Source organism: Anarhichas minor, unplaced genomic scaffold, assembly GCF_050575085.1.
Source record: "Anarhichas minor isolate MPS153535 unplaced genomic scaffold, ASM5057508v1 ptg000067l, whole genome shotgun sequence".
Lineage (NCBI taxonomy): Eukaryota > Metazoa > Chordata > Actinopteri > Perciformes > Anarhichadidae > Anarhichas > Anarhichas minor.
Window position 1 is genome coordinate 5,498,449 of NW_027466513.1, and position 12,464 is coordinate 5,510,912.

Here is a 12,464-nt window from a genome sequence, read left to right on the forward strand (position 1 = left end):
TGTATATATATACCCTCTGTATCTCTGCATGTCATCAGAGATGTTGTTCCTGACCTTTATCTGTTGGTCCCGGCCGTCCACCTCTCCCTGGAGAACATCGATGACCTGCGTTTTACCCAGAAGCACCTCCTCCTTCTCATGAAGCTTCTGCTTTAGAGCCTTCAGAAGCTGAGGAGGAGACAAAAAAAATATGTTTTTAACGTTACACAACCGACACAGAAAAGCTTTCTACAATCCCTGTGTTGCACAGAAACAGTAACTTTGTGGTTCAACCCTCTTAAGTCTCCTCTGAACAGAAGGAAATCGTATAAACTCGTACGATAACAATATCACAAAGAGTTAAAGTTAATAACAGATAAGATAAGTTAGTAATTTATCAGTTCCACAGCAGGGAAATGTGCAGGATCACAGCAGCAGAGTGGACAGCGCAAACAACAGACATAAGCAAAACAATAAAATAAGTAATCACACAGTGAAAGTATGATAAATAAGTAGAAAACGTAAAATATGATATAATCAGACTGAATGCTGGATTCCACATATTTAGATATCATTTTTATTATTACAGAAATAAGTCAAGTGTTTCCTCACTGATTGATTTAGACATAATAACAATAATAATAACAACAATAATACATGAGTGATGTCACTACCTGGTCCAAGTCTGCGCTGGCGTCAGACTTGGCCGCTAGCCTGAAGAGCTCCTGTTCGTGCATCTGGTTGATCTCCATCACCTGGTGATCTTTCTGAATCATGATGTCTTTGAATGTCTGGATCTAAACAAACACAAACATCATGAGACTCAAGACAACAGCATGAGATAGTCCAGCAGAGGCCTCAGAGGAACGTACGTTCTGCTTGTACATCTCCTCCCTCTGGACGTGCTGCTCCTTCTCCGTGGCCAGCAGCTCTTTGAAGCTGTCTGTCTGCTCCTGCAGCAGACTGTAGCGCTCCTCCGCCTCTCCCACCTTCCTGGTGAGGCTCTGCACCAGCAGCTGCAGCTCCTGCATCGCTCCACCGTCCTCCGCCTCCTGAGGAGGTGAAGCACGGTTCAATGTTAAGTAAGCAATAATAATATGAACTACTGAAAACAACAGATACCTGGGAATAAGGGCGGGAAATACATCGAATATACACCGGATTACTTTGTCTACGAGGGATCTAGTTAATTAGGACGTCGTGAACAACAGTTGTGTTTTTAAGGCTTCTCTCGCTCTCTACCTCCCAAAAGAAGTGGGCGAGTTTGTGTTTTTGTATCCGGAGGGAAACAAGGAAGTGAAGAGCCAAAGACAAAATAAAATACCGCCTGCAGTAAAAACTCTATTTCAGAGAGAAATTGAATTTCAAATCATGTGAATAATAAGTCAAACTAAATAATAAATAATACATTTCCAGGACCAACCTGACTTCACAATGACAGTACATTATGTACATTATGAGGGGGACTTTCAAAATAAAAGCCTTCTAAAATGTCACATACAAACTGCGTTCCCTCTAAATGTAGATTAGTTTACTAGAAAGACCACGCTGGTGTGATGATAGGGTTGAATTAAAAAGAGATGTTATTGTAGAGAGAGCTTGTGAGGCGTCTGACCTGCTGCTGTGGTGCCGGTGTGATGGGCTGATCTCCAGCCAGCGCTGTCTGCAGGTGAACAATATAAGCCTCTTTGTCTGCCAGCTTCCTGTCCCTCTCCGTCAGCATGGCGTCCATTTCCTCGCCGCGCTGCCGCTGTGACTCCGCCTCCTTCCTCTGGAACGAACCAGAAACCAGCTGATCGTTAGAGAAAAATATTTGAATGCCCGTTTGCTTCCAACCCTGTGAATGTACCCGGGAACATTAAATGAAACACAAAAAGGCAGACTGTGCAGTGGTATGAATAAATAGTTGAATTTAATTTAAAAGAGCAGAGAGTTCTTGAGTTTGTTTCAGATATGTGGAGCATAAAGACTGAAGATATCAGGATGAACAGGAAGACAATCCAGGCTCTCCAGAATCCTTGAACAAACGAGGAAAGAAATATCAAGAAGCCTTCATTATAGCGGCTGAATCATTAAAAAGAGCCGACATGTTTCGACCCCTGTAGATCTTCATCAAGACACTTAACGAACAAATAAATCGCCTGTGGCCACGCCCCGTTTCTTTGTTTTGGAGCGCCTGGATTGGCTTCCTGTTTCTCTGCGTGTATTCTGGTCCTGAACACACACACTGTTGTTAGACTGTCAACTATACCAACGCTTCGATTATACTCGCTCTTGGCGTCGTAGCCGAGTATGAACGGAGGCGTTTATACTCTCTGCTCTGTGAGCTGCGAACAAACAAAATGAACTGTGAGGAGTCACAAAGACAACGAGTGAAACCGGTAAAAAGACATAAACTAATAAACTAACCTCCACTATGAAGAGGGATTATAATTAACTTTAAACTCATATCTCCTATTCATAAACTACTTTATTACCTTAATACAAACCCTGTCTGTCTGTCTGTCTGTGTTGTATCAGTGAACCATCTCCAACTGGTTCCTTCTTTTCAACATCACTCAGGTGAAACAACACTTAAACATGAAGATACTTGACCTTGTGTTCCAGGTCCTCTTGTCTTCGTGCGAGCTGCTGTTCTAGCTCCTCCACCTTCTTCTTTAGCAAGACGATCTTTCCTCGACTGGCGTGTTCTCCTTCTGACGATCCCTACGAGGGACAACGAAGAGACGACGCTATGAAATCATACACGCATCATACATTTACCAGGAGACAAAAAACTCAAATGTGTCAACTCTACTGGCAGTTATTATATTCATCATTATATCATAACGACTTCATAAGGCAGTGGTACGTGTGTTTTACTCTGCATTGTGCCCCCCAGTGGTTAAAACATGTATTGCTGAGATCTGCATTAGAATTAGTATAAAAACAGGAATTTCATGCGTTCATTGTAGGTATTGACATGTGTTGCCTCACCGGTGTGAATGTGTGTCTTTACCTTCTTGCTGTGAGTGGGCGTGCCCGGACCTCCCTGCTGCCTCCTCAGCTCCTCCAGCTGACAGGTGAGCGAGGTCACCTTGGCCTTGTTCTGCAGACGCAGCTTCGACAGTTTGGACTCACACGTCTGCTTCTCTACCTGAGTCACAGAGTAAATGTTCTTTATCTCACGTCTGCTTCTCTACCTGAGTCACAGAGTAAATGTTCTTTATCTCACGTCTGCTTCTCTACCTGAGTCACAGAGTAAATGTTCTTTACCTCACGTCTGCTTCTCTACCTGAGTCACAGAGTAAATGTTCTTTACCTCACGTCTGCTTCTCTACCTGAGTCACAGAGTAAATGTTCTTTACCTCACGTCTGCTTCTCTACCTGAGTCACAGAGTAAATGGTCTTTACCTCACGTCTGCTTCACTACCTGAGTCACAGAGTAAATGTTCTTTACCTCACGTCTGCTTCACTACCTGAGTCACAGAGTAAATGTTCTTTACCTCACGTCTGCTTCACTACCTGAGTCACAGAGTAAATGTTCTGTACCTCACGTCTGCTTCTCTACCTGAGTCACAGAGTAAATGTTCTTTACCTCACGTCTGCTTCTCTACCTGAGTCACAGAGTAAATGTTCTTTACCTCACGTCTGCTTCTCTACCTGAGTCACAGAGTAAATGTTCTTTACCTCACGTCTCCTTCACTACCTGAGTCAGAGTAAATGTTCTGTACCTCACGTCTGCTTCACTACATGAGTCACAGAGTAAATGTTCTTTACCTCACGTCTGCTTCTCTACCTGAGTCACAGAGTAAATGTTCTTTACCTCACGTCTGCTTCTCTACCTGAGTCACAGAGTAAATGTTCTGTACCTCACGTCTGCTTCTCTACCTGAGTCACAGAGTAAATGTTCTTTACCTCACGTCTGCTTCTCTACCTGAGTCACAGAGTAAATGTTCTGTACCTCACGTCTGCTTCTCTACCTGAGTCACAGAGTAAATGTTCTGTACCTCACGTCTGCTTCTCTACCTGAGTCACAGAGTAAATGTTCTGTACCTCACGTCTGCTTCTCTACCTGAGTCACAGAGTAAATGTTCTTTACCTCACGTCTGCTTCTCTACCTGAGTCACAGAGTAAATGTTCTGTACCTCACGTCTGCTTCTCTACCTGAGTCACAGAGTAAATGTTCTTTACCTCACGTCTGCTTCTCTACCTGAGTCACAGAGTAAATGTTCTTTACCTCACGTCTGCTTCACTACCTGAGTCACAGAGTAAATGTTCTTTACCTCACGTCTGCTTCACTACCTGAGTCACAGAGTAAATGTTCTGTACCTCACGTCTGCTTCTCTACCTGAGTCACAGAGTAAATGTTCTGTACCTCACGTCTGCTTCTCTACCTGAGTCACAGAGTAAATGTTCTTTACCTCACGTCTGCTTCTCTACCTGAGTCACAGAGTAAATGTTCTTTACCTCACGTCTGCTTCTCTACCTGAGTCACAGAGTAAATGGTCTTTACCTCACGTCTGCTTCACTACCTGAGTCACAGAGTAAATGTTCTTTACCTCACGTCTGCTTCACTACCTGAGTCACAGAGTAAATGTTCTTTACCTCACGTCTGCTTCACTACCTGAGTCACAGAGTAAATGTTCTGTACCTCACGTCTGCTTCTCTACCTGAGTCACAGAGTAAATGTTCTGTACCTCACGTCTGCTTCTCTACCTGAGTCACAGAGTAAATGTTCTTTACCTCACGTCTGCTTCACTACCTGAGTCACAGAGTAAATGTGCTGTACCTCACGTCTGCTTCTCTACCTGAGTCACAGAGTAAATGTTCTTTACCTCACGTCTGCTTCTCTACCTGAGTCACAGAGTAAATGTTCTTTACCTCACGTCTGCTTCACTACCTGAGTCAGAGTAAATGTTCTGTACCTCACGTCTGCTTCTCTACCTGAGTCACAGAGTAAATGTTCTTTACCTCACGTCTGCTTCTCTACCTGAGTCACAGAGTAAATGTTCTTTACCTCACGTCTCCTTCACTACCTGAGTCAGAGTAAATGTTCTGTACCTCACGTCTGCTTCACTACCTGAGTCACAGAGTAAATGTTCTTTACCTCACGTCTGCTTCTCTACCTGAGTCACAGAGTAAATGTTCTTTACCTCACGTCTGCTTCACTACCTGAGTCAGAGTAAATGTTCTGTACCTCACGTCTGCTTCTCTACCTGAGTCACAGAGTAAATGTTCTGTACCTCACGTCTGCTTCTCTACCTGAGTCACAGAGTAAATGTTCTTTACCTCACGTCTGCTTCTCTACCTGAGTCACAGAGTAAATGTTCTTTACCTCACGTCTCCTTCACTACCTGAGTCAGAGTAAATGTTCTGTACCTCACGTCTGCTTCACTACGTGAGTCACAGAGTAAATGTTCTTTACCTCACGTCTGCTTCTCTACCTGAGTCACAGAGTAAATGTTCTTTACCTCACGTCTGCTTCTCTACCTGAGTCACAGAGTAAATGTTCTGTACCTCACGTCTGCTTCTCTACCTGAGTCACAGAGTAAATGTTCTTTACCTCACGTCTGCTTCTCTACCTGAGTCACAGAGTAAATGTTCTTTACCTCACGTCTGCTTCTCTACCTGAGTCACAGAGTAAATGGTCTTTACCTCACGTCTGCTTCACTACCTGAGTCACAGAGTAAATGTTCTTTACCTCACGTCTGCTTCACTACCTGAGTCACAGAGTAAATGTTCTTTACCTCACGTCTGCTTCACTACCTGAGTCACAGAGTAAATGTTCTGTACCTCACGTCTGCTTCTCTACCTGAGTCACAGAGTAAATGTTCTGTACCTCACGTCTGCTTCTCTACCTGAGTCACAGAGTAAATGTTCTTTACCTCACGTCTGCTTCTCTACCTGAGTCACAGAGTAAATGTTCTTTACCTCACGTCTGCTTCTCTACCTGAGTCACAGAGTAAATGTTCTTTACCTCACGTCTCCTTCACTACCTGAGTCAGAGTAAATGTTCTGTACCTCACGTCTGCTTCACTACATGAGTCACAGAGTAAATGTTCTTTACCTCACGTCTGCTTCTCTACCTGAGTCACAGAGTAAATGTTCTTTACCTCACGTCTGCTTCTCTACCTGAGTCACAGAGTAAATGTTCTGTACCTCACGTCTGCTTCTCTACCTGAGTCACAGAGTAAATGTTCTTTACCTCACGTCTGCTTCTCTACCTGAGTCACAGAGTAAATGTTCTTTACCTCACGTCTGCTTCTCTACCTGAGTCACAGAGTAAATGTTCTGTACCTCACGTCTGCTTCTCTACCTGAGTCACAGAGTAAATGTTCTGTACCTCACGTCTGCTTCTCTACCTGAGTCACAGAGTAAATGTTCTGTACCTCACGTCTGCTTCTCTACCTGAGTCACAGAGTAAATGTTCTTTACCTCACGTCTGCTTCTCTACCTGAGTCACAGAGTAAATGTTATGTACCTCACGTCTGCTTCTCTACCTGAGTCACAGAGTAAATGTTCTTTACCTCACGTCTGCTTCTCTACCTGAGTCACAGAGTAAATGTTCTGTACCTCACGTCTGCTTCACTACCTGAGTCACAGAGTAAATGTTCTTTACCTCACGTCTGCTTCACTACCTGAGTCACAGAGTAAATGTTCTGTACCTCACGTCTGCTTCTCTACCTGAGTCACAGAGTAAATGTTCTTTACCTCACGTCTGCTTCTCTACCTGAGTCACAGAGTAAATGTTCTGTACCTCACGTCTGCTTCTCTACCTGAGTCACAGAGTAAATGTTCTTTACCTCACGTCTGCTTCTCTACCTGAGTCACAGAGTAAATGTTCTTTACCTCACGTCTGCTTCTCTACCTGAGTCACAGAGTAAATGGTCTTTACCTCACGTCTGCTTCACTACCTGAGTCACAGAGTAAATGTTCTTTACCTCACGTCTGCTTCACTACCTGAGTCACAGAGTAAATGTTCTTTACCTCACGTCTGCTTCACTACCTGAGTCACAGAGTAAATGTTCTGTACCTCACGTCTGCTTCTCTACCTGAGTCACAGAGTAAATGTTCTTTACCTCACGTCTGCTTCTCTACCTGAGTCACAGAGTAAATGTTATGTACCTCACGTCTGCTTCTCTACCTGAGTCACAGAGTAAATGTTCTTTACCTCACGTCTGCTTCTCTACCTGAGTCACAGAGTAAATGTTCTGTACCTCACGTCTGCTTCACTACCTGAGTCACAGAGTAAATGTTCTTTACCTCACGTCTGCTTCACTACCTGAGTCACAGAGTAAATGTTCTGTACCTCACGTCTGCTTCTCTACCTGAGTCACAGAGTAAATGTTCTGTACCTCACGTCTGCTTCTCTACCTGAGTCACAGAGTAAATGTTCTTTACCTCACGTCTGCTTCTCTACCTGAGTCACAGAGTAAATGTTCTTTACCTCACGTCTGCTTCTCTACCTGAGTCACAGAGTAAATGGTCTTTACCTCACGTCTGCTTCACTACCTGAGTCACAGAGTAAATGTTCTTTACCTCACGTCTGCTTCACTACCTGAGTCACAGAGTAAATGTTCTTTACCTCACGTCTGCTTCACTACCTGAGTCACAGAGTAAATGTTCTGTACCTCACGTCTGCTTCTCTACCTGAGTCACAGAGTAAATGTTCTGTACCTCACGTCTGCTTCTCTACCTGAGTCACAGAGTAAATGTTCTTTACCTCACGTCTGCTTCTCTACCTGAGTCACAGAGTAAATGTTCTTTACCTCACGTCTGCTTCTCTACCTGAGTCACAGAGTAAATGTTCTTTACCTCACGTCTGCTTCACTACCTGAGTCAGAGTAAATGTTCTGTACCTCACGTCTGCTTCACTACCTGAGTCACAGAGTAAATGTTCTTTACCTCACGTCTGCTTCTCTACCTGAGTCACAGAGTAAATGTTCTTTACCTCACGTCTGCTTCACTACCTGAGTCAGAGTAAATGTTCTGTACCTCACGTCTGCTTCTCTACCTGAGTCACAGAGTAAATGTTCTGTACCTCACGTCTGCTTCTCTACCTGAGTCACAGAGTAAATGTTCTTTACCTCACGTCTGCTTCTCTACCTGAGTCACAGAGTAAATGTTCTTTACCTCACGTCTCCTTCACTACCTGAGTCAGAGTAAATGTTCTGTACCTCACGTCTGCTTCACTACGTGAGTCACAGAGTAAATGTTCTTTACCTCACGTCTGCTTCTCTACCTGAGTCACAGAGTAAATGTTCTGTACCTCACGTCTGCTTCTCTACCTGAGTCACAGAGTAAATGTTCTTTACCTCACGTCTGCTTCTCTACATGAGTCACAGAGTAAATGTTCTTTACCTCACGTCTGCTTCTCTACCTGAGTCACAGAGTAAATGTTCTGTACCTCACGTCTGCTTCTCTACCTGAGTCACAGAGTAAATGTTCTTTACCTCACGTCTGCTTCTCTACCTGAGTCACAGAGTAAATGTTCTTTACCTCACGTCTGCTTCTCTACCTGAGTCACAGAGTAAATGTTCTGTACCTCACGTCTGCTTCTCTACCTGAGTCACAGAGTAAATGTTCTTTACCTCACGTCTGCTTCACTACCTGAGTCACAGAGTAAATGTTCTTTACCTCAGTGTGACAGGACACAGGTTAGAGCTGAGGTGAGGTGATGTATCTTAAAGACACCGTTTTGTTGTATTCGTTAATAAGCCCGTTCAATCATTTCATTCAGCCGGTGTTTTCCACAAGCTGCTATGTGAACAGCTGTGAGTGCTAACAATAGCCACATTCATAATGATAATTTGGGGGGAGGTCGGTGCTATATTTAGCATAACTTTTAAAGCTAGTGCTGCTGGCTGCTTTCATTGGAAACAAGTTGGTCCCGCTGGTTTCTCTCATGTTTATTCTGATTGTGAGAACAGTAGAGTGAGGACGACCTGTAGAGGAGTGGAGCTCCCTCCAAACATTAACTGAGCTCAAATCTCACATTCCTGTCTTTGTTATTGTGATGCAGACTCGAGGGTTTAATAGTTAACTAGATCCGGGTTGATCTTAATCGGTGACTAACAGGATCAGAATAACTCATGTGACCAGCTGTGCCCGGATCAGTCAGAGACAAATCCCTCTCAGACTACTGCGTCTAGTACGAGGAACATCACATAGAAACACTATATATATATATAAATACATATATATATAAATACATGTGTGTCAAAACACGTTAGATAATGATATCAGGATTACAAACACAAGGAGTTCAGAAGTTCATTAAAACTCACTGCGGCTTCAATGACGGTCACAAAGTGTGAAGAGCTGCAACGATTAATCGAATCACCAACTATTTCAATAATCCATTCATCACTTTGACTCAAAGTCTGATTCCAGCTCCTTTAATGTGACTGTTTTCTGGTTTCTTTCGTCCTCTGTGACGGAGAACTGAATGTCTTTGAGTTGTGGACAAAACAAGACATTTCTAGGACGTCATCTTTGGGGAAACCTCTGATTCTCTTTTTCAGATCAAAGAACGAATCGATTAATCGAGAAAATAATCAAGAGATTTAATCCCCAATAAAAATGATGGTTAGTTGGTTATTGCACTTCTATTTAGGTAAGATGAAGCCAGTTAAAGGACGAATACTGAGAACACAAGCAGGAGTCTTTAGTGTAGAGAATCACAGACGAGGTATCAAACTGAAGAAAGCTCATATTGTGGCACAAGTGATCAATAATACGAGCATAGATAACATGTGTACTGCACAACAAGGACACTACCTGACTGTTGAGTTATTAATCATGACTTCATCGTGTGTTATAACGTGTCTAAAACGACTCTGACCTCTTCCCCCGTCCTCACCTTCAGTTGCTCATCTCTGGAGTGAAGCGCTGCGTCCTTCTCCCGGATCAACTCCTTCAGCTGAGTGACCAGCAGCTCAGTTTGGGTGAGTCGCTCTGTTACTTCCTCCACAGCGACCTCATCACCGCCACCAGCAGCGCCGCGGGGGGGGCCTGGAGAGCCTGGACCCTGAGGGGGGAGAGACGGGGGAGACGGTGAGCTGGTGACCCCAGAACACAAGCACAAGTGTTTGGTTGTGAATGCAGCGCACCATGAGATGGACAGATGAGAGTACAGGTGTTCATCTGGAGTATAGCGGCAGCTTCACACGTGTTCTCCTCTACGGTTGGGAGTTTTAATCACTAAACCTCTACGCTATGGATTTATAAACTCTGATTACTTAGTATCTGTGTGGACGTTTAAACGGAGCATTTAGGAAGTCTTCAGAGTCGTCCTTGGCAGAATACGGTTCCTGAAAACCACTGAGATGAGTTCATATCTCGTACAACAAGACTCCCAATCAACGTCTTCATCTCCTCATATTGTAAAGTCATCGTTCGTCCATATGAGTCAAACTTTGTTTTCACCATGGCACCAATGATTCAGTATGTAAACAAAACAAAGAAAATAAATAATTCGCTACTTTTGCTATTTGAGAACAGACAATAAGCTCACTGAGCATGCTCACAGTGTTCTCTGGTACTTGCGGGATCGTTGACGTGGCCTTTATCTACCGGCCCGCTGAGTGTTTGGAGTCGTTTTGTAAAACGAAGCTGGTGTGGACAGAACTGTTATTTTAAAAGGTAGACGAGGCTTCAGAGTGTGTATTTAAATGTGTGTGAGATTGACGAGCACGAGAACAAATATAAAACTTAGATTGTAAATAAATATGCACCGATCCCATTTTATACATTTCATTTCACAACACCAGGAAGTTAACCAACACATGCTCTCTCTTTAGATTTAAAATCTGTTAGTGTCACCGTGTAAAACTGAGGTAACGTGAGGTTGTAAATACACACCAATGAACTACGACAACTACCAGATGTTCAAACACCAACATCGTGTGTGTTTGAACATCTCTCTCTCTCTGAGTCTCTCTCTCTCTCTCTCTGAGTATCTCTCTCTCTCTCTCTGAGTATCTCTCTCTCTGAGTCTCCCTCTCTCTCTCTCTGAGTCTCTCTCTGAGTATCTCTCTCTCTGAGTCTCCCTCTCTCTCTCTCTGAGTCTCTCTCTGAGTCTCTCTCTCTCTCTGAGTATCTCTCTCTCTCTGAGTCTCTCTCTGAGTATCTCTCTCTCTGAGTATCTCTCTCTCTCTCTCTGAGTCTCCCTCTCTCTCTCTCTGAGTATCTCTCTCTCTCTCTGAGTATCTCTCTCTCTCTGAGTATCTCTCTCTCTCTCTCTCTGAGTCTCTCTCTCTCTGAGTATCTCTCTCTCTCTCTCTGAGTATCTCTCTCTCTCTGAGTATCTCTATCTCTCTCTCTCTGAGTCTCCCTCTCTCTCTCTCTGAGTATCTCTATCTATCTCTCTCTGAGTATCTCTCTCTCTCTGAGTCTCTCTCTCTCTCTCTGAGTATCTCTCTCTCTCTGAGTCTCTCTCTCTCTCTGAGTATCTCTCTCTCTGAGTCTCTCTCTCTCTCTCCGAGTATCTCTCTCTCTCTGAGTATCTCTCTCTCTCTCTCTCCGAGTCTCTCTCTCTCTCTCTCTGAGTATCTCTCTCTCTCTCTCTGAGTCTCTCTCTCTCTGAGTCTCTCTCTCTCTCTCCGAGTATCTCTCTCTCTCTGAGTATCTCTCTCTCTGAGTCTCTCTCTCTCTCTCCGAGTATCTCTCTCTCTCTGAGTATCTCTCTCTCTCTCTCTCCGAGTCTCTCTCTCTCTCTCTCTGAGTATCTCTCTCTCTCTCTCTGAGTCTCTCTCTCTCTCTGAGTCTCTCTCTCTCTCTGAGTCGCTCTCTCCGAGTATCTCTCTCTCTCTGAGTATCTCTCTCTCTCTCTCTCCGAGTCTCTCTCTCTCTCTCTCTGAGTATCTCTCTCTCTGAGTATCTCTCTCTCTCTCTCTGAGTCTCTCTCTCTCTCTCTGAGTATCTCTCTCTCTCTGAGTCTCTCTCTCTCTCTGAGTCTCTCTCTCTCTCTGAGTCTCTCTCTCTCTCTGAGTCTCTCTCTCTCTCTGAGTATCTCTCTCTCTGAGTCTCTCTCTCTCTCTGAGTCTCTCTCTCTCTCTGAGTATCTCTCTCTCTGAGTCTCTCTCTCTCTCTGAGTCTCTCTCTCTCTCTCTCTGAGTATCTCTCTCTCTCTCTCTGAGTATCTCTCTCTCTCTCTCTGAGTCTCTCTCTCTCTCTCTGAGTCTCTCTCTCTCTCTGAGTCTCTCTCTCTCTCTGAGTATCTCTCTCTCTCTCCGAGTATCTCTCTCTCTCTGAGTATCTCTCTCTCTCTCTCTCTCTCTCCGAGTCTCTCTCTCTCTCTCTCTGAGTATCTCTCTCTCTCTCTCTGAGTCTCTCTCTGAGTCTCTCTCTCTCTCTCTGAGTATCTCTCTCTCTCTGAGTCTCTCTCTCTCTCTGAGTCTCTCTCTCTCTCCGAGTATCTCTCTCTCTCTGAGTATCTCTCTCTCTCTCTCTCCGAGTCTCTCTCTGAGTATCTCTCTCTCTGAGTCTCTCTCTCTCTCTCC

At 44.1% G+C, this 12,464-nt stretch overlaps 1 protein-coding gene across 1 annotated transcript in view; it reads right to left on the reverse strand.

Moving 5' to 3' along the window:
• LOC142934175 (uncharacterized) overlaps positions 1-12,464 on the reverse strand; it is a 44,836-nt gene that overhangs the window by 29,978 nt on the left and 2,394 nt on the right. Inside the window, exons 3-9 of the mRNA XM_076078610.1 lie at positions 9,824-9,991; positions 2,978-3,115; positions 2,575-2,685; positions 1,595-1,750; positions 852-1,031; positions 654-776; positions 55-168 (exon numbers count right to left, since the gene is read on the reverse strand). Coding sequence (XP_075934725.1) covers positions 55-168; positions 654-776; positions 852-1,031; positions 1,595-1,750; positions 2,575-2,685; positions 2,978-3,115; positions 9,824-9,991 — 990 coding nt within the window. The remainder of the gene's footprint in view (positions 1-54; positions 169-653; positions 777-851; positions 1,032-1,594; positions 1,751-2,574; positions 2,686-2,977; positions 3,116-9,823; positions 9,992-12,464) is intronic.